General features: G+C 40.1%; 1 protein-coding gene across 4 annotated transcripts in view; it reads right to left on the bottom strand.

Annotated features, from left to right (window-relative positions):
- Positions 1-19,643, bottom strand: part of FOCAD (focadhesin) — a 316,309-nt gene that overhangs the window by 114,437 nt on the left and 182,229 nt on the right. For all 4 annotated transcript variants that reach the window (XM_040481365.1, XM_040481366.1, XM_040481368.1 and 1 more), the window contains 3 exons: positions 12,403-12,537; positions 6,109-6,159; positions 4,999-5,082 (listed from right to left, as the gene is read on the bottom strand). In XM_040481365.1, coding sequence (XP_040337299.1) covers positions 4,999-5,082; positions 6,109-6,159; positions 12,403-12,537 — 270 coding nt within the window. The remainder of the gene's footprint in view (positions 1-4,998; positions 5,083-6,108; positions 6,160-12,402; positions 12,538-19,643) is intronic.

Here is a 19,643-nt window from a genome sequence, read left to right as displayed (position 1 = left end):
ACACTTTAAATGGGTGAATTATATGGGATGCGAATTATATGGGATGCTCAATAAAGCTGTTGAGAAAGAGGAAGAAGGCGAGGAGGAAGGCAGGCAAGCTAGAAGAAGGGACGTGGAGAAGAAAGGGGAAGGGGACGGGAGGTAGGATAGAGTAAGAGGACGCAGAAGCAGGAAGCTGTCACCACCTTCAGAGGGATTTGGACTGGTGTATGAATTATGGCAAACAACCAAATGCTTCCAATTCCAGAATTACTTAATGTAAAAGGGACACGATTATTTCTGCGCACATTTTAGCCTGTCCAGTCTTTCTGATCAGTCCACCTAAATTACTTACAATGAGTCACAGGACCCAGACCACCGATATCTCTTAGACACGCTAAAGAGAGACAGACCTACTAGGTTGGAGATTAAAAAAAAATAACGATCTGTCTTATGTTGTCTAATTTTACATCCACATAACTGGATGCCTCTATTAATTTATCTGCCATGTGGTAAAGAGCATATGTGTGTATCTTACATATGTATATATTTTAACAAAGAAACTACAGACGTACTGTAATTTAAGAATAGCTGATATATTCTGCCTACTTACAACGGTATGATTTGTTTCTTCAAAGGTGAGTTAATTCTGAACAAATTAGCACTTATTGTTGGACCTTGGTTCCATCTCATTTCCATCCTCCTCCGCTCACCTCTTAAAGAAGTATTTGTCCCAGCTTCCCTGTGCAAGACCCAGGCTTTTCTCTTGCTTTGTGCGTAACTACTGAATTGAGATGAATGGGCGTACAACTAAGAAAAATCAAGAGAAGTCATCTAAAAGAATACCTGTAAAATGATCACATTTTGGTAATTATATGACAGTAGCTACTAAAAACACCCAGGAAAACCACATATATATTTAAAACACACACACATACACACACAACTACACCCTTCCAATTATCGCTAAGCTTTGTTGAAGAAACTTAAATGGAGAGCCAAATATTAAATGATAAATTACTTTCAGAATCTGCTTCAAATTGAATATTGGAAAGCTTATACTACAAAATGCCTCACTATGGGTTCTGAGCCAGATAACCTTTTAACCACCTTTCCTGTGTACAACCCGTGAAAATCTAAGAGTTTGTGCATAAACACAGGATTTTATTTAGAACATGTCAAGTATCCGCATACATTTATTTAAAAAGAGAAACAGCTTCCGATGAATGCAGTGACATTCACTTAAATCAAAGCCAAACAGGTTACACCACATTAATACCAACCCAGGATGCATAATGAGTTCTCTTCCATTACTCACTTCGAAAATTAACTCCAGAAATCAAGAACACAATCTATCTTAAGATTCTTTAATTAAAAAAAAAAACAAAACTTAATTTTTGAACAGCTAAATAGTTTTTAATGGACCCAAGTCAGAGATGAGAGTCAGTCTTCTGCCTAAATGTTTATCCATTACTGATTGTTTTACCAGAATAACAATTCTCTATATTTTTGTTTATTTTTGTTTGCTTTGTTTTATTGGGTTGGGGGGGACACTAAAGAAGGCCAAAGAGAAGAATAAATAGTTCAACAGAAGAAAGAAATACAAACTAAAAAACAAAAATCGTTTCTGTCTATTTCTTAACGTTGGAATCAACAAGGCCTCAAAGAAGCCCCTGAAACTTTTTGACCAACTTTAGATTTGCATGTTTCAAGTGATCAACAATGATATTTTTACAAACCAACGAAACATAATGGATTCACTTAACATTCCCAGCTTAGAATATGGCCTCGGGCTTAGTGTATGTCCAATAAATAATTGCTAAACCGATGCAAGTATCATCCCACAGATGATAATAATCATAATCCCACAGAACTTCCTAATAACAACCTAATGACAAGAAGAGGAGTTCATGGATTTGATATTCAAACCCCTACGTCACGTGGCATCTCGTTAAACTCCAGGGCTCATAGACATGTTCCAATCCTACCTTAGGTGGACTGTTTCATTCAACCCAAACTGATGTCTGCCACTCTCCCAACGCCTTTTGTTCTATCCATCTGTGAGCTTTCAACAAGTTTCATGGTTTAAATGGAGGTATCAATGAACAAGAAATCTTTCTTTAGTAAATTTAGAGAAAGGCAATACAGTACTTACAAGAGTAGCTACATTATATAAGAAAGTAGTCCTGTTGCTAAGGATACAGTGTATCTTCTTGTTGTTGATTTTTACTTGAAATTTACAGCACTCTCATTTAAAAGATTCTTTCCCAAGTTTTCACAGAGAAAATGTGGATGTACTTTCACTGGAAAGGTAGAGGTACCCTTCAGTTTTCTGAATAAGTCAAATTGCCCGTCGTGCAGAGTGACTAATCTCTGTCAACAAGGAAGAGACAGAAGTCCCTACCTGGAAGGGACTCTTCAAACCACTGAAAATATGTTTTTATAGAAGAGCCTCAGTTTCACATCACTGCTATCATCTAAAAAACAGAGGTAGGGACGTGACTCACTTGTATCCTTAGCCTTTCGGGGTTTGTTTGGGATATAAACACATTGAATACCTAAGAACTAAAAGTCCAGAAAGTGGTCAAACAGCAGAACTGAAAATCAGTAATCAACGAAAGGAAGAAGAATGCATTGTGCAGTCTTAGAAGCAATAATTCTCCATGAGGAGGCAGGTCGTCTATATCAGAAACTGGGGGTCAAAGACAGACTCTTTCAAATCACTTATATCCCCTCCTCTTAAGCCTAGTTGAGAATATCCACTACAGTCAACACTGTTACTTCAGGGAGTAGGTCGTATCCCAGAAGGGGGTTAGGGTAGAAAAAAGGTTGAGAAGCACGGCAGAAAAAGGATAAATGTTAGACATTTCCTTTATAGTTCTTCACACTCTAATGGTGAAAACCCAAGCATATATAGAAACCCCAACTCTAAGTATACCACTACCCTTTACATTGGAAGGTATAAAGAGCTATTTACGTGTCCTCAGCTATCAGAGGACATTGAACAGTTAGATTAAGAAAGTATCTAATAGAGATGCCTGAGTGTCTCAGTCAGTTAAGCGTCAGACTCTTGATAATGTCTCAGGTCATGATCACACGGTCATGAGACTGAGCCCTGTGTTGCCCTCTGCACTGAGTGTGAAGCCTGCTTGGGACTCTCCCTCTCTCCCCCCACCCCACCCCACCCTCGCCTCCGCCCCTCCCTGCCCGTGGGCACATGTGCGCACTCTCTAAATAAATAAGAAAGTATCTAATATTTGACTAAGCGTAGCCCTTAACTGAATCTAAACTCTAATATCAGAAACTGAACATAATGCCAAAGTAGGAAAAGATATAAACATATCAATACCTAAAGACGTAGAGACTAAACAGCTAGGAATATGTGGGAGTTATTTAATCAAAGCTACTATTCCAAAGCTACTACTCCAAATTTCATGAATAATAGCTAAAAGTAAAGGTAATTATGATGCTGTAATCTAAATTAGCAATTGCTTATTAAAATAATAATAATAATAATAGTAAAAAGTATCTTTCCAGATGTTGTACCCAATTTACTGGTAGGCAGTAATTGCATACAAAATTTACATGTAGCTTTTTTACCTTTACCTTTTCCTTTTTTAAACTTTTTTGTTTTCTTTCTTTAGGCGTTTACATGTTTATGTGTTTATTTATTTTAAATATAACTTACCATCAAGTTAGCTAACATACAGTGTATATAATACAGTGTGCCCTTGGCTTTGGGGATTCATCACTTAACATACAACACCCAGTGCTCATCCCAACAAGAGACCTCCAGTGCGATCTGAAGTTCATCTTTTTTTAATTTTATGAGTCACAGAACACTTTTTCTTAAGTCTTCCCATTTGGGATAGCCACACGACAAGCTGGCCCATCTGTCTTTGCCTCGTCAACGTGAGAAATCCTGCCTTAGTTAGGATTTGATTTTACAAGAGGCTTTCAACAATCCCTCCAATTCAATTCAATAAACACAAGTTTGCCTTGTTCCTACTGGCAACTAACCTCTATACAAACTCAGTCCCAAGGAAAAAGTCAACCCATTTTAATGCCTTAGGATCCTAAGACATTTGTACCAAAACTTCTTGAGCCATTTGACCTAAGGACTGATTCTGGGTAACATCAGACGTGACTTCTTCTAACACAATGTCTGCTTTACGCTCTAGAGGCATTCAATAAACATTCATACGCATTTAAATTAGCAGTAACATTAAATGTGAGATCCATACACTTAGGTCCTTAACATAACCTAGTAACTTAAACCTGGTCATATTAAGTAGATATTAGAAAAGGTTGTATGTTTTCAATCTAAAAACTAAGAGGGACACCCGGCTGGCTTAGGCATGCGATTCTTGGTCTCGGGGTCGTGAGCTGAAGCGCCACGTTAAGCATAGAGCTTCAAAGAAACTAAAATACGTATATATGTACATGCATATACATATACATATAAACTAAGATAATGTCACACAACGTGTTAACTCTTAGAAGAGTGATCCTTTCTTCATCCAGTTCCCTGGGACTAACCTATGTATCATTTCACGCTAAATGAATTAAAATAGCAGATTTTTCACATGCATCTCAATTTTGTATCACAAATAAGGATCTCTGGCTGCACAGGCTGCCTAAACTTTAGTCTATGCAGGCCATGCTTGGATGTGAACTCCGGGAAGTTCACACTAACTGGGCAAAATGGTTCCTACAGTGACACAGATCCTCCGAGGTAAGCCAGGGGCACCGGCATACAGTTACCTACAGAGACTTCGTCAACACCGTATGTGCCTTCCATCTGCTTCCAAGAGATTTAAGTTCATTATCTGTGGGGTCTAAGACCTCTCCAGTCTTTTACAGATTAGACAAATTAATATATGTAAGTTCTCATTCTTTATAGACAACATATCTAGAGTTACGTATGCGTCAGCTAAAAATCTTCAAAGAGAGGAAATACAAATACAGTTATGAACCCCAGCAGTCAAGAGATACCACTGGGAAAGCAGAAAGGCCTACCTCTTCAGGCAGATGAAGAACGGTATGCTCTCCCGCGCTAAAATGTGACAGAGATTTATAGGCAGCGTTTGCTACAATTGATTCCTAGATGGGGTACCAGTAAGAGAAACAAAAGAAACAATATATATTACACATCACCTCTGGAGGAAGAACAAAATTCCCACGCCAACCTCAAAGTGCTATAGTCAGGGCTTTGGAAATCGTATTCATGGCTTGCTTACTAGGTCCCACTAAAAAGAGCGAGAAATCAGCACTCGGTAGAGAGATCAGAAGCACTGTGTTTTTATCCCAGTTCAGACATTAAACATCAATTCACTCCAAATCACTCAGGTCCCCATCAGGTGGCATGGTTTACTGAAGCAGTATATGGATTCAAAGTCCGATCCGTTGGAATTAGGTTCTGATTCTCCAGCTACTAAAAAGTTAGCCCATGGGAATTTAAGCTCATACACTCATGAGTGTAGTATAACGTCACCAACAGACACCCTCTTCTTTGTACTCCTTGATTGGAAATGACATCTAAAAAATGAACTGGACTTTTTGTTTGTTTGATATGCTTGTTGTTGAGGGACAGGCAAAGCAGCAAAGGGGAAGGGCCATTAAAAAAATGACACAATGGCACCAGTCTCTCTTTACATCTGTCAGCTTCACCAGGTAACAAGTGCCTTTTATGACAAAAATGCATTAATGGGCATAAACTGGAAAGAATTTCTAGGGGCGCCTGGGTGGCTCGGTCGGTTAGGCGTCCGATTCTTGGTTTCAGCTCAGGTCATGATCTCACAGTTTGTGAGTTCAAGTTCCACGTTGGGCTCGGCACTGGCAGTGCAGAAGCCTGCTTGGGATTCTCCCTCTCTCTCTCCCTCTCTCTCTCTCTGCCCTTCCCCTGCTCATGCTCGCGCTCTCGCTCTCTCTCTCTCTCTCAAAATAAATAAATTATTAAAAAAATAAAAAAGAAAAGAATTTAAAAAACCTAAACTTACTAATGTCAGAATTCTTTTAAGATCAAGAAGCCGTCATTTCAAATTAGTTATATTTTTTTTATTCAAACAGTCTTGTTTCACAGTTCTTTCCCACCTGGGTTGCGTTTCACTGACACCCTTGTGATAGTACCTTGTTTTGAGTGTGGGTCCAGAGGAAGCTGAGGACTTGGACTTTAAAATTCTGAAAAATCAATAAACATCACAATAAATTTTTAAGTCGAAGGCAAAACTGACAACAATCTAAAGCAGCAAACGGTGAAAATTAAATCACTTTCAAAATTATACCGCTAGTGATAGACTTCATCTGTATTTACCCATCATTCAGAAAATGAAAATGCTCAGAAACAGACTCACCATGGAAACATATGGACATTTCAAACACAGTGAGATGTTAGGATTACTAAATTGAGAAAACTGACCATTTTTTGCGGACCTCTCAAGTCCTACCTAGTACAAATGTCACTCCTCTTTCATGCCACTGTTCCCAGGAGGCAGTTCTCCCCTCTCCAAGTGACCATATGGCCCATGGCACACTTCAGCATCCAGTTTGATTATCTGTGTATGTGGCTAACTCCCTAGTAGATTTACACTCCTTAGGGCAGTGACTGACTTTTTCATTTCCAAAGCCTATACTATAAAGCCCAGGTCCTCAAATGACAAATATTTAATAAGTAACTGAGCTTAAAAAGCCATTTCTTTTCCAAGGCCCACAGTCTTCATCATTTCAATCACATCTAACTTCTTGTCCTTATAAATCATAGAAGGTTCTTCTATAACTCCTTGTCTTTGTATATTCTATTTCTTAGACTTCAATACGAAGCAATATTTTTTTTTTTTTTATTCTACAAGAACCTAGTCTTATAGCACCAACTAAATAAGGTTTACTTCAATCCCTCCTAGAATGCTGGCCCCTTCCACACCATACTCTCATAGCCCTTTGATTAAGTGTACTCACCCATCAAATGTTATTATTATTGGCACAAAAACAGACATTCAGATCAGTGGAACAGAATAGAGAACCCAGAAATGGACCCACAAACGTATGGCCAGCTAATCTTTGACAAAGCAGAAAAGAATACCCAATGGAATCAAGACAGTGTCTTCAGCAAACAGTGCTGGGAAAACTGGATGGCAACATGCAGAAAAATGAACCCGGACCACTTTCTTACACCAGACGCAAAAATAAACTCAAAATGGATGAAAGACCTAAATGTAAGACAGGAAGCCATCACAATCCTAGAGGAGAAAGCAGGCAAAAACCTCTTTGACCTCAGTCTCAGCAACTTCTTACTAAACACGTCTCTGGAGGCAAGGGAAACAAAAGCAAAAATGAACTATTGGGACCTCATCAAGACAAAAAGCTTCTGCACAGCAAAGGAAACAGTTAGTAAAACTAAAAGGCAACCATAAGAATGGGAGAAGATATTTGCAAATGACATATTAGATAAAAATCTCCAAAGAACTTATCCCAACTCAACATCCAAAAAAACAAATAATCCAGTGAAGAAATGGGCAAAAGACATGAAGAGACACTTCTCCAAAGAATACATCCAGATTGCTAACAGACACATGAAAAGATGCTCAACATCACTCATCATCAGGGAAATACAAATTAAAACCACAATGAGATACAACCTTATACCTGTCAGAATGGCTAACATTAACAACTTAGGCAACAACAGATGTTAGCGAGGATGCGGAGAAAGAGGATCTCTTTTGCACTGCTGGTCAGAATGCAAGCTGGTGTAGCCACTCTGGAAAACAGTATGGAGGCTCCTCAAAAAACTAAAAATAGAACTACCCTACCATCCAGCAATTGCACTACTAGGTATTTATCCAAGGGATACCAGTGTGCTATCACAAAGGGGCACATGCACCCCAATGTTTACAGCAGCTCTATCGACAATAGCCAAAGTCTGGAAAGAGCCCAAATGTCCATCGATGCTTGAATGGATAAATAAGATGTGTGTGTGTGTATATGATATATACGTATATATATATATATATATACACACATATATATCATATACATATATGTATATATCATATACATATATATACGTATATATCATATACATATATATCATATATATATCATATATATATCATATATATACGTATATATCAAATACACATATATATACACACATATATATACGTATATATCATATACACACACACACACATTCATTCAAAAAGAATGAAATTTTGCCATTTGCAACTACGTGGATGGAACTAGAGGGTATTAGAGAAAGACAAATCTATGATTTCACTCATATGTGGAATTTAAGATACAAAACAGATGAACATAAGGGAAGGGAAGCAAAAATAATATAAAAGCAAGGAGGGGGACAAAACATGAGACTCTTAAATACAGAGAACAAACTGAGGGTTGCCAGAGGGGTTATGGGAGGAGGGATGGGCTAAATGGATAAGGGGCATTAAGAAAGACAGACACTTGTTGGAATGAGCACTGGGTGTTATACATAGGGGATGAATCATTGGAATCTACTCCTGAAATTATCATTGCACTATATGCTAACTAAGTTGGATGTAAATTAAAAATACAATAAAAAAACTTTTAAATGTTATTATAATTATTGTTGCTTACGTCTACCTCTTTTGCCGACCTTTGAGCTCTTGGAAGGCAAGGACTGGGGCGCGCCTGGGTGGCTCAGTGGGTTAAGTGTCTGACTTCTCCTCAGGTCATGATCTCACAGTTCGTGAGTTTGAGCCCCGCGTCAGGCTCTCCGCTGCCAGCGCAGAGCCCGCTTCAGATCCTCTGTTTCCCTCTCTGTCTCTCTCAAAAATAAACAAACACTTAAAAAAAAAAAAAAAAAAGAAGGCAAGGACTGACAACGTGGTGTAATGGGAAAGTACAGACTATGGAGCTAAAAGTTACAGGTTTAGACACCAGCCTTCATTTAGAAACTACAATGTTCGTCAAGTTACTTGCCTAGCATCTGGCAGGTACTTAATAAACATTTAATGAATGGATGAACCTCTTCAAATCTCAGATCCTTTAGCTATAAAATGAAAAATAATACCTTCCTGTGAGACATTATAACAAATTGGTATAAATTAATGGGAAAGGTGCTGGGAATATAATAAACACTTAAAAAGAATATCTAGAATATGTATTAGTGTCTGTAAAGCCTAGCACAGTTTTTTTTTTTTTAATTTTTTTTTTCAACGTTTATTTATTTTGGGGACAGAGAGAGGCAGAGCATGAACGGGGGAGGAGCAGAGAGAGAGGGAGACACAGAATCGGAAACAGGCTCCAGGCTCTGAGCCATCAGCCCAGAGCCTGATGCGGGGCTCGAACTCACGGACCGCGAGATCGTGACCTGGCTGAAGTCGGACGCTTAACCGACTGCGCCACCCAGGCGCCCCTTAGCACAGTTTTAATAAATATATCCTGAGTCAATGAATGGATACACAAGCACTTTGCAAAGCAATTCAGAAAATACACTAATGGAAGCATCGTGTCTATTTTCAACAAGCTTATACTTTAATGGGAAAAATAATATATGCACAAACACACATATCTGTAGTATAAAATAGAAATAAATGTTCTTAAAGGTGCCTGGGTGGCTCAGTCGGTTGAGCTTCTGGCTTCGGCTCTGTCATGATTCTGCGGTTTGTGAGTTCAAGCCCTACATAGGGCTCTGAGCTGACAGCTCAGAGCCTGGAACCTGCTTGAGATTCGGTGTCTCCCTCTCTTTCTGCCCCTCCCCTGCTCTTTCTCAAAATAAATAAATGTTTTTTAAAAGAGAAATGCTCTTAGAATAGTATAAAGAATCAAGTCTCTAGCAATAGATTCCCACTTGCACAAAAATTCTCAAAGAACGGGATGAATTCAACCAATTACGTATCGTCTAAAATCGATTTTAAAATTAGAGATGGGGGAAAAAAAAGCAATTGTGACAGAAAACCATGTGCACGAAGGAAATGAAATGGAAAAGTTTGGAGGCAGGGGAAAAAAAAAAAAAAACAACATTACCAGTGGTTTAATTTTCCTAGAGTGCAGGGGGCAGAAAAATAGAGCGAGGCCAGATTCTAAAAGACCTGATTAGGTATTTGCTGGTTACGTAAAAAGGGGTTGGACTCCATTGTAGGCAAACACAAGACACTGCAGTGACTGGGAACAGCAACGACCTAAGAAATGCTTTGGGAAAATTATACCCAAACTCTGAGCAGGTAACAGAGAACCCGTTATCTAGATACATATAGGGAGAGAGGCAAAGAGGGAGGGAGAAAGGAAGGCAACGGACGGTGAGAGAAGAGAAGATGAGGGAAAAGAGGGGGACGGGGAGAGACAGAGAGAGAGCAAGACAGACAGATCAAGACAAATGGACAGAGGTCTCCTTCTACATGTCTTTATTTCTGCTTCCAAGTGGATATGGTCACTGAAGGGCTCTCTCTTACTGGGAGGAAACTGATGGATGGAATGGCCTCAAAGCAATCTATCTGAGCAACAAGGAACCTCATTAAGATACGCATGAAGATTGGGGCGCCTGGGTGGCTCCATCAGTTAAGCGTCCGACTTTGACTCCGGTCACGATCTTGCGGCTTCTGAGTTCGAGCCCCGCATCGGGCTCTGGGCTGACCGCTCAGAGCCCGGAGCCTGATTCAGATTCAGTGTCACCCTCTCTCTGCCCCTACCCTGCTAGCACTCTCTTTCTCTCTCAAAAATAAACAAACATTAAAAGAATTAAAAAAAAAAAAAAAAAAGATAAGCATGAAGATACACCAGAATAAGACACCACTGGAAAAGAATGTACGTTCGAAAAAGAAAAAAAATCAAGTCCCGCCTCCCCACAACAGAAAACTGACAGCCACTGGTAAGCAAAGAGAAGAAACCAGCACAAAAGCCAGTTCCTAAATTAACCTGTAATAAAATCTGAATAACTCAAAGTACAAGCAATACAAAGGTATATGAGTTCAGTCCTTGAAAACAGAAAATGAATATACACAACATGTCCTTACTTTGGCTTTTAGTCTTAGCTCTGTGTTACTAGCCCAACAGACTTTCTGACAACGTAAGTATATGTATCATAACGGTCGCCATAAAAAAGACGGTTGGTGAACTACATACTCTAGAGTCTCAAATTGATTCTTTTTTTTTTTAATACCCTGAAACAAAAACCCAAATGTGAGAATAAACTCACAGTCCCCTATATTGGTTCAATCATGCATGAACTATTTACTGAATATATGTTATGTGCCAGGCGCTATGCTAGGTATTGTATCTTCAGGAAGGACAAGTTTGATTTCATCCACTGTGCAGCACTAAGAATTATTGGAAGAAGTATTATCTTATAATCCTGCCTTCTCACATAATCTAAAGCATTTAAGAGACTATTATTGGATTCTTACGGGGGAGGTAGTTTATCAAAGTCTCTGAAGAACTAAATCAAACTAAAAGTTCACGAAGACTTCAAGTGAAAATCAATTGCTCCTCTTTAATGGAAAAAGGGAAAAGGTGAGCATGAGCGGCGATATGGCGACAAAAGTCGAGACATAAATGAATTCGCCACTCTCTCATTTGACTCATTTCAAGAAGAGATAATACAGAAAATGTTAAGCAGAATATATGAATCTTCTAGCAAAGCATCTTCCACCAAGTGTTTCGGGTCACTACAATGACAAATACTGAGCAGCTCATAAAATTATTTTCCTCTCGGGGCGGTGGGGTGGCTCAGTTAGTTAAGTGTCCGCTTTCAGCTCAGGTCATGATCTCACAGTCCGTGAGTTTGAGCCCCGTGTCAGGCTCTGTGCTGACAGCTCAGAGCCTGGAGCCTGTTTCAGATTCTGTGTCTCCCTCTCTCTCTGCCCCTCCCCTGCTCATGCTCTGTCTCTATCTCAAAAATAAATAAAAACATTAAAAACAATTAATTAAAAAAATTATTTTCCTCTCCTAAGACAGTTTGATTTTTCAATCATCCTCATTATTCATAGATGTTCATAGGAAATGTGAACTAACATGTAAAAATCAAATCTATGACAAACGTAGAAGCAAAACACAAATGACAGTATGTCTGTACTATGGGAGACTTCTGCCCTGCCTTATTAAAGTCTTTGTGACATTTTTTACAAGTAAAAACACCAACAAAATGAATTTCAACTTTTGGCCTCAGGAATTCTACTACTTTAGAAACACCATTTTTAACACACTTTTTAAAATCTTGACTATCTTCTCCTAATAAAAACTTGCTATCCTTTAGGTAAATAAGCCTTAAAAAGACAGAATCGATAGGATGGATATTCTCCTACTCCTACTCCACGAAGATTTCACGTTCTCAGAACAAAATGTGGTAAAGGAGTTTTGGCAAAGGTTACGAATATCTTCTTCCGTAAGTTATCATAAGGCCCACGTCTTTCCAAGGTAGAAACAGATAATTTATCGAGCTCCAAGTCATACCTCATATTCAGCTGTATTGACTGTCAAGGAAGGAACCAGAGAGAACAGTTCACTGAGGGTCTTCAAAATGAGAGGTCTCGTGTCACAGCTGAGCTTCGGGGAGAGAGCATTCCACGTGGAGCGAATGCAAACAACCTGGGAAGCAAATAAAAAAGTCAACACCCAACCAAATCCCAACGGACAGGAGGCCACTAGTAAAGAGGAGTCGCTTTATTATGAGGAAACTAGGAAAGAACAAGAAGAGTATTCCCGGAAGTTAAGATTTGATAAGGTAATCACTCCTCAAAAGAACTTTTTTATTTATTTATTTATTTATTTTAATTTTTATGTTTTCAAAAGAACTTATTTAAACCAAGGTAAACAACTGTTGAAGAAGACGCAGCCTGATTCACATGATGGCTTCTTTACTACTTTATTTTGGTGAATCAAGGAAATAAAACTCACACATGCGTGCACATGCATAGACACACACACACACACACACACACACACACACACATTAGCCATATACATTGTTGAAGAATCATTGTCTGAAACAAAGAAGGGTAAGCCAATGTTAGAACAGTTTTTTTTTTTTTCAACATTTATTTATTTTTGGGACAGAGAGAGACAGAGCATGAACAGGGGAGGGGCAGAGAGAGAGGGAGACACAGAATCGGAAACAGGCTCCAGGCTCTGAGCCATCAGCCCAGAGCCTGACGCGGGGTTCGAACTCCCGGACCGCGAGATCGTGACCTGGCTGAAGTCGGACGCTTAACCGACTGCGCCACCCAGGCACCCCAAGAACAGTTTTAAAGACAGGTAGGTATCCACAGTGTTTGTGGTTTTTCAGTCCTGCTGAAACTGCATCACCACTCCGAAAATTGAGATGTTAACAGATATAAATCGAACACACTCAAGTCATCTTGCAAACGTTTAAAGGAGTCTGGAGAATAAGTGTATTACTTAAAATAATAATGGGGGGGGGGCGCATGGGTGGTTTGGTCGGTTAAGTGCCTGACTCCTGATTTTAGCTCAGGTCATGATCTCCCCGTTCGTGAGTTCAAACCCCTCACTGTCAATGCACAGCCTGTTAGGGAGTTGCCCTCTCTCCTTCTCTCTCTCTGCCCCTCCCCTGCTTGCTCTTTCTCTCTCTCTCTCTCTCTCCCTAATTCATAAATAAACTTTAAAATAATAATTGGGGTTCCTAGATGGCTCAGTTAGTAGAGCAAGCAACTCTGGATCTCAGGGTGATAAGTTAAAGCCCCATGCTGGGCACAGAGCTTACTTTAAAATATATATATAAATATATCGACAGATTGGTAGATAAATTACTTTAAACCTTGGTTTTCAAAGTCTCTACAGATTTTTTTAAGAGACTGTTAAATGATAAAATAAAACTACAGCTCTGGGATGCCTGGGTGGCTCAGTCAGTTAAGTGTCTGACTATTGATCTCAGCTCTGGTCTCATCTTAGGGCTGTGAGTTCAAGCCCTGTGATGGGCTCTGAGCTGGGCGTGAAGTCTCTTTACAAAGAAAACAAAACAAAACAACAACAGCAACAACACCCCACCACCCAACAAAAATGTTATTTTTAACTTGACCCAATTTTCTAAATCAAGTGTTCTTAGTTCATTTCAGTATCGTTCATTTCAGTGTCTCGTTTTCTGGATATTCAAATGTCTCTTAAGTTAGATCCCAACTACAACAGACGATTTCTTCACGTACAGATATTTTATTAAAATTTTAAAACTCAGGCAGGGAGAGTGCCAACACAGATCAATTGGATAGAGTTTAACAAGGATTAATCTTTCTCAAATACTCCCATCTCTTCTCTGGAGCTTCAATTAACACACAATTTATCTCCATCTATAAACATACATTATTTAGGAAAAACTACATAAGGTAGTAAGTGAAAAGATGTCAAAGATAAATGAATATACTTAAGGACACAGATTAAGGAGAGGCTTAAAGAGGAGACGGCGAAGAATATCTCAGAACAGCTGGAGTTGACGCTTTTGTTCTTATTTTCTTCTTTCCACGAAAGAGCAGAAAAGTGGTCTTTGGCTTGGGGTCCACTACAAATTTGGATCCCATTAACATATACTAAGGGGGCACCTTGGAGGCTCAGTTGGTTGAGCGTCAGTTTGTGATCTCGAAGTTTGTGAGTTCGAGCCCCACAGAGAAGCATAAAGTACTAAGAGGAACAATGGAATATAAAACACAATCGAACATTTCAAAGAGCTTAGCCCCTATTGGAAAGGAAGAGAAACGTATGCAATTCCAAATTATCAGGAAACAAAAGGTGTATGGTTAGAACCTAAACTGTCTTCAACAGAAAAGAGTTTCAGGAGGCACCGGGGAGTAAAGCCTTGTCTGGGGGTAGGGGTCATCAGAGAGAACATCGAGAGCCAGGAAGCCGTGAGATGGGACTTGAGGAAGGAATGGGCAGAAATCAGGCAGACACTCCTGGAGGAAGTGGAAAGCATTAAGTCAGAACACAAAACACAAAACCAGTGCCCAAAGTACCGGTGAGGAAAGACTGGCACATCAGAGAGTCCCTAGGATACCAAAACAGTTTCAATCAGAATCAAAAAAGAAAAGGAATCCTCCAGGGGTTTCTGAGTTGGGGAACAATCAAAATTAAAATGCCAGGGGCACCTGGGTGGCTCAGTTGGCTGAATGTCCAACTCTTGATTTCAGCTCAGGTCATGAGCCCAGGGTCATGGGATCGAGCCCTGCATCAGGCTCTGCACTGAACGTGGGGCCTGCTTAAAGATTCTCTCTCTGTCGCCCCCCCCCCCCCCCTGGTAAAAACTGAAATGCTACTTTTGAAAGATTCTTCTGGTAGTCTCATAGCCAGAGTCAAAGCAGTCACCCAAACTAATTCCTATTTCTCACTGGTCCCTATCACATACAGAGCCTCAAATGTTTTCCAAAAACCCCATGCTCACTAATTGTACTCACTAATTGTCTATGCTTTCTCTTCACTTTAAACTCCTGTCCGATTCCAACTGAGGTGTTTCAAGACCCAGTTCAAAGCCCCGTTCCACAATTAAGGTTTCTTACAATTCAAGCCCTCCTTTTATCCCTTTCCTTTCCTCCACCTTCCAACTCTTAAAACTCTGTACCACCCAATTTAGCATTTAATTATATACTGTCTAGTATTATTCACTATTTTCGTGAATGTAAGTTGTCTCCTCAAGTAGATATTAAGTTCTATGAAGACAATGATCATGTCTTTTGATTCTTTTGATTCCCCACTCACCGCGCATGATAATAAGTATATATCAGATTATCAGTTCTTATTAACGACTCATGGTCCTGGAACCTGAGGAGTACTAAATGTGAGATGGAGAATAAAAGAACGCAAAGAACTAGGAGGATGAATTGGGAAGGGACAGGTTTTGCACCTAAAGACCCGAGTGAATAAAAAGCAAGATGTAAAAAAGGAGGGAAAAGCAGACGAAAAAGCCTATCTGTAGGAGATGAGGAGTTCCGTGTGGGAGATGTTTGCTGTGAGTTGACGGAAAGACATCCAGAGAGAAATATCCTGCAAGCAAGAGGAAAGGAAAGTACTATAACTCAGATGTGAGGTTGGTCGACAATAACTTTGTCGTTTGAATATTTCTACAAATCAAAATACGCCAAACCAAGTACGGCCGCACAGATGCTCTGATGCACCCTGCCCACCAGCAGAGACGACGTCTGGCCACCAAGTACAGAAGTACAAAAAGGGCCTTGCCCTTTCCACGGGTGGTGGGTGGGGAGGAAGGCTATATCCTCCAAGTATTGTCAAGGGCTCACAGAACTTTTTTAAAGAAGTCTTCCGCCTAGAAAGTTTGAAAGCTAATGCCTGAAATGGTACTGGACATATGGAAAATATTTCAGAACCCCAGCCAGGAACTGTGGCCTTAAACATAAGCAAAGGGTACCTGCAGGGAATACTTGTAAATCCGGCTTGCTCCCATACATAATCGGAAACAGGGCAGCCTCTAGTAAAGAAGACTGCTTTCTCTGACCTTCCCAACTCTGGGCTATTCTTGACACCACATCTCCAAGATCTTCTGACCCTGAGAGCGCCTTAGATTTAATCTGTTACCATCTTGCTACGTGCCTCTCGTGGAACCCCGTGGATCTGACCCACACTACCCATTTGACTTGTACAATCTGTCAAATTACATCAGGTTCGTCAGTTTACTGGCTTGTTCCGCCTCTACTATGCATCACCCAATGACTTGTCTGTTTTCAGAAAGCAGACTGACTTCTGGCTCTAGCAATGGGATAGGCCACACCTGAAATGACTGATAATGAAGGAAATTCTGCTACATACAGCTGAGCTGAAGAGGAAAAAAAAGGGGCAGGAGGGGTTGGTGTTAATGACCCAGTGCCTGAAACAAGAAGGGAAATAACTACACTGAGGTATTTTAAGAAAGTTGTCAGTTTCCATAACCTAATAGCTTGTGTTTTGAAGTCCACATGGAAAGAGGAGATACTACCTTTAGCCTACAGGAGGCAGGGAGTTGGAACGGAGCACCCTTGAAGGGCCGCACCCTTAGTGTAACAGCTGGACTGAAAACCAACAAGCTGAGACATTAACATAAAAAATGGCAGTGACGTGGGGGCACCTGGATCACTTCAAGGGCTATTCCTCCAACACATAACCCAAATGGTTCACACGGAAAAATGAAGTAAAATACACTCCTCTAAAAAAGGAGTTTGGAAAACTATAACGATACAGTCCGACATGAAAGAACTTTTTTTTTTTTTCAACGTTTATTTTATTTTTGGGACAGAGAGAGACAGAGCATGAACGGGGGAGGGGCAGAGAGAGAGGGAGACACAGAATCGGAAACAGGCTCCAGGCTCTGAGCCATCAGCCCAGAGCCTGACGCGGGGCTCAAACTCACGGACCGCGCGATCGTGACCTGGCTGAAGTCGGACGCTTAACCGACTGCGCCACCCAGGCGCCCCATGAAAGAACTTTTTAAAGCAACAAACAGCAGGGCTAAAAATCCCAAGACCTTCAGATAACAAAATGGAAATACAGAAGTACTTGAAAGAATTAAAGATTTCAGACAGGGCATTTAATTCCCAGTAAAAGAGTATGGCATGATGGGGGTGTCTGAGTCACTCAGTCGGTTAAGCATCCAACTCTTGATTTTAGCTCAAGTCATGATCTCACCGTTTGTGAGATCGAGCTCCACATGGGGTTCTGTGTGGACAGCGTGGAGCCTGCTTGGGATTCTCCCTCTCTCTTCCTCTCTCCCTGCTCCTCCCCTGCTCTCTCTCAAAACGAATAAATAAACTTAAAAAAAAAAAAAAAGAGTATGGCATGATGGAAAAGAAGAGGCAAGTTTGGAAAAGAGCCAATCTTCAGAATCAAAGCACGTCATCATTGAAATTATTGGCCCAACAGATAAGAAGTTGTCCTAAACACTCACCAGAGAGATCAGAGTTACAAAATATAAAAAAAATTTCAAAATCGGGTTGTATCAAAAGAGGTGGCCTTCCTTATGTTTATCAAGAGTTCCTAAAGGAGTTTAATTTTAGAATGGCCCTTGGAGAAGTGGTTGATTCCAGGACTAGACTAAGAAAATGTAACATAAGTCTGGAGCATCTTATGATGCCAAAAGTAGGGATGTGTTCAAAAAAGGATGTCAACTTGTTGAAGGGGCCTAAGAGCCAATTTTAAAGTGTTCCCAATGGCCAAATAAATATCCCCTGAGTCCACAGAGGCATAGCTAGATAAATAAATAAGCAAATAAAAAAGAAGGCACAGCTCTTCCTTAGAGAAAAATTCCAATTAATAAACACAGAAGCAACGAAAGAAAGAAATCATCACCATTAGACAGACACCACAGGAATAACTGTCACAGGCAAGAGCTGCTGGTGGATAAGATTAGTGGACAAAAGTGTGAGGACAAACAGGACAACTGGATGGTCTCAAAGTATCTCCTCCAAGAAATGTGTTAATTACAAAAGAAAAAAACCAGTAACCGTGATGTAGAAAAACCCAGGATGTATCACATTCACCGAGTATTGAGTAGTGAAGGTTAATATCACCTGTAATGACACATACCAACATCACGTACTCCTGATATGATACGGTGAGAAACACTACTTCTGGAGTATCCTTGCCAAAAAATGCACAAGCTCAGTCTAATCATGAGGGAAGACCATGTACACCCAAATCGAAGGACATGTTACAAAATACCTAACCAGGATTCTTTAAAAATGTCGGCGTTGGGCGCCTGGGTGACTCAGTCGGTTAACCATCCAGGTCTGGATTTCAGCTCGGGTCATGAGATCGAGCGCCATGTTGGGCTCTGCGCGGAGAGCCCAGAGACTGCTTGGGATTCTCTCTCTCCCTCCCTGCCCCTCCCCCACTCACGTACACACTCTCTCAAAAATAAATACATAAATAAAGTGTCAGCATCAAGAATGTTGAGGAGACCGAGAAACTGGCACAGACTGGATGAGCTAGGTAACGTGACACAAGTGCCACGTGAGATCCTAGAATGGATCCTGGAACAAAAAAAAAAGGACATTAGTGGGAAAACTGCGACGCCCAAATAAAGTCTGCAGTCCGGTTAATGGCACTGCACCAACGTTAATTTCTTAGTTTTGGTGGCTGTGCTATAGTAATGAACGTAAGATGTTAACACTAGGGAAAGCAGAGTGAAAAATATACACGAGCTCTTTGTACTAGTTTTCTTTTTGTTGTTGTTGTTTCTAACAGCTTTTTTGAGATATAATTCACATACGATTCACCACCTGTGTACAATTCGATGGTTTTCAGGATACTCCCAAAGTTCGGCAACTATCATCATAATCAATTCTGCAACAGTTTTATCACCTCAAAGAGGAACCCCAAAATCATTCATCACTCATTTCGCTCCAGTCTTCCCAATCCTAGACTACCATAAATCTACTTTCTATCTTCATAAGTTTGCCTTTTCTAGATCTTTTCTATAAAGGGGATCATGCAATATGTGGTCTTTCATTATTGGCTTCTTTCAAATTAGCAAATTGCTTTTAAGGTTCATCTACATCATAGCATGTACTGGTACTTGTTCTTTTTGTCACTAAATACAATTCCATTCTATGTATATACCTCTCTGCACTATTTTTTGAAACCTTTCGAAAGTTATTTATTTTTTACTTATTTTTTTGAGAGGAGAGTGAGCGAGCAGGGGAGGGGAAAAAAGAGAGAGAAAGAGAGAGAACCCCAAGCAGTCTCTGTGCTGGCAGAGCCCGATG

This window comes from Herpailurus yagouaroundi, unplaced genomic scaffold (genome assembly GCF_014898765.1).
Source record: "Herpailurus yagouaroundi ecotype Mexico unplaced genomic scaffold, PumYag 160, whole genome shotgun sequence".
Classification (NCBI taxonomy): domain Eukaryota; kingdom Metazoa; phylum Chordata; class Mammalia; order Carnivora; family Felidae; genus Herpailurus; species Herpailurus yagouaroundi.
Note: the sequence above shows the minus strand (reverse complement) of the source record. Positions and strands in the feature narration are given on the sequence as shown.